Source organism: Capsicum annuum, chromosome 3 (genome assembly GCF_002878395.1).
Source record: "Capsicum annuum cultivar UCD-10X-F1 chromosome 3, UCD10Xv1.1, whole genome shotgun sequence".
Classification (NCBI taxonomy): Eukaryota; Viridiplantae; Streptophyta; class Magnoliopsida; order Solanales; family Solanaceae; genus Capsicum; species Capsicum annuum.
In genome coordinates, this window is record NC_061113.1 from 189,156,558 (window position 1) to 189,159,430 (window position 2,873).

Sequence of the window (2,873 nt, forward strand, 5' to 3'; positions counted from 1 at the left end):
AAAAAATAAAATAAAATTTAATTGGAGTGCACCGTCATATCTTTTCATTTGATAGAAATTACAAGAATCTCTTTCTTATGATTCCTTCCTTTCTGTCTTCGTTTTTTTATAATATATTTCTCAGGGTCCATTTATCAACTGTAAACTGAAATATTGACTTTTTAGTGGAAATCATACTATATAAACCCAGTCTAAGTCAGTGGTTTCATGCATAAACATACATACAAGTAAGTGTGAGAGGGAGAAATACTTTGAAAAGAAAAAAATTAAGATGAGAAGTTATCAAACAATACTAAACAATGGTGAAACCCTACCAATTATGGGTATGGGTACTTATTCAGGCGAAAACGATAGAGAAACAACTGAGAGAGCCATTAGAACAGCGCTCAAGGTAAGTGAACTTGTGAAGTGGAGTTACCTACAATTTTTCTTTCAAGTAACTTTATTATGTAAATATTACTTTTTTTTTTTATCCTTTGTGGATAAAACTTAATGAAACCTTACTATGATTATTAATGGTAGTTATGCATGAAAGTTTGATTCAAGCTGCCGTTTTTTGGTCTCTACGTACGTGCAGATGGGGTACAGACATTTTGATACAGCGAAAATATATGGTTCAGAGCCGGCTGTGGGAAATGCATTAAGACGAGCAATTCATGATGGGTTGGTTGAGAGGGAAGACATTCATGTCACCTCTAAGCTTTGGTCAAGTGATCACCATGATCCTCTTTCTGCACTTCACCAAACCCTAAAGTATGCTTCAACCTCGTAACGTGCATGTGGTTTTTATTTATGTTCATGTATATTCCTCTCACCCCCCACCCCCCACCCCTAAAAAAAACTAATATGAAATTTCAATGTAACTCAATCTTAAATTTAATTGAACCTTAAATTTATTTCATGAGGTGAGGATTGTCCAACTTATAATAAGGAGAAATACTCCACATCGCACTACCGATGTGGCAGTGACAAATCGGAGCCACCTTAATTAGCTAAGGAGTGTCAAATAACAATGCCGTCATCATAAAATTACATTGTTTAGCCAGATCAAAATTCTAGTTATATATATGTGGACTCTCCTTATATTTTTCGTGTGTCTATTATTTTTTTAATATTGTGACACCCTTAGTAAACTTTCTGGCCCGCGGATGTGGGACAACTCAACGCAAGACAAATTAGATCCATGAACAACTAGATTAAGGTGTGGCTTGTGACATTTATTATACTATTTTTGTTTTGTTTCGTAGGAAGTTAGGGATGGAATACATAGACATGTATTTAGTTCATTGGCCAGTGAGTTTGAAGCCATGGGTGGATTATCCAGTTCCCAGAGAAGAGGATTTTGAGACATTAGACATGGAGAATACCTGGTCTGGAATGGAGAGGTGCTTAGAGATGGGTTTGTGCAAGTCCATTGGAGTAAGCAATTTTTCATCCAGAAAGATTGAAGAACTGATAGACTTTGCTTGCGTCACTCCTGTGGTCAATCAGGTACATATATATTTTGCAACCTTGCAGCAGATCTTAAATTTAAATTTGATGAGTTCAATATTTAATGTTTTCAGCTCTAAACTTTGTGTACTTTTGAAATTATGGGTTCAAATTTTAATATTTAAATATGTAGGTTACAATTGATAATAGCCAATTATTTTGGGTCATAATATTGTTGTAGTCAGCCAAATCCGAACTCCTTGATCTAACACGTATTGATATGTTCGTACCATTGAAGTTCTATAATTCTGACATGGAATCAAAGAAAATTAGATGACAAACCACAATATAAAGATCTTTTGGAAATGGATATATGACTTGAACAGCTAACCATATGGTGACTAATGACCAAATAAACACATACAACTTCTTAATTAGCATTGACGATTCAGGTTATTTAATTTTTCTATTATCAGCGTATGACCAATACGAATTGATAATATATTAAACGGGGGTTCAGGTGGAAATGCATCCAATGTGGAGACAAAAAAAGCTGAGATCAATATGTGGGGATTATGGGATTCATGTAAGTGCATATTCACCTCTTGGTGGTCCTGGTAATGCCTGGGGAACTACTGCTGTGGTTGATCATCCCATCATTCAATCCATTGCCCTCAAGCATAACGCAACTCCGGCTCAGGTACAATATAATCTTTTACACCCGCGGTATATATAGAATAACTTTAATTCAAAGAGTGATGTTGCACATTTTTTTACTACATATTTTTCTTGTTAGGTCGCGCTGCGATGGGGGTTGTCCCAGGGATCTAGTGTTATAGTGAAGAGTTTCAATCCGAGGAGAATCAAGGAGAATATTGGAGCACTTGATTTGACATTGGACGATTGGGATTTATTTGAGATTGAGAAAATGGAGGAAAGGAAGATTATGAGGGCAGAGTATCTTGTAAATGATACTACAAGTCCATTCAAGACCATTGAGGAGCTTTGGGATGAAGAGATATAATTAATAATCTAATCAGTTATCCATTTGGCATTGGCATCGTACTGTGGCTTAAATCTACAAAATTAAAATAAGAATGTGAATTAATGTACTTGTGAGTAATTAGTTTCTTTTATTATATCGATTGAAGAATATTATAAAGGACGTTTATCCCTTGGTCCACTAAGAACAAATATTGTAAAAGGAAATGAAATTTAAAAAAGGCACATTGTCACATTATGTAGGCGGATACAGTGATACACCATACCCCAAGGGGTCGTTTGGTTGAGTGTATTGTAAAATATAATACAATGTATATTATTAATATCTTGTTTGGTACGTTTTTTTGTCTATGTATAACTAAAGCAAGCATTAGTTATACACCCTATTGTGTATTGAAATATGTATTAGTAATACACTCCATTTTCTATGTATTAGTAAT

General features: G+C 34.6%; 1 protein-coding gene across 1 annotated transcript; it reads left to right on the plus strand.

The window, feature by feature from the left end:
• Nucleotides 1-245: 245 nt before the first annotated feature.
• LOC107866251 (NADPH-dependent aldo-keto reductase, chloroplastic-like) lies at nucleotides 246-2,673 on the plus strand. Its single transcript, XM_016712395.2, has 5 exons — nucleotides 246-391; nucleotides 578-753; nucleotides 1,248-1,491; nucleotides 1,952-2,131; nucleotides 2,228-2,673. The coding sequence occupies exons 1-5, from the start codon at nucleotides 272-274 to the stop codon at nucleotides 2,453-2,455; spliced, it is 948 nt and encodes a 315-aa protein (XP_016567881.1). The 5' UTR covers nucleotides 246-271; the 3' UTR covers nucleotides 2,456-2,673.
• Nucleotides 2,674-2,873: the final 200 nt, after the last annotated feature.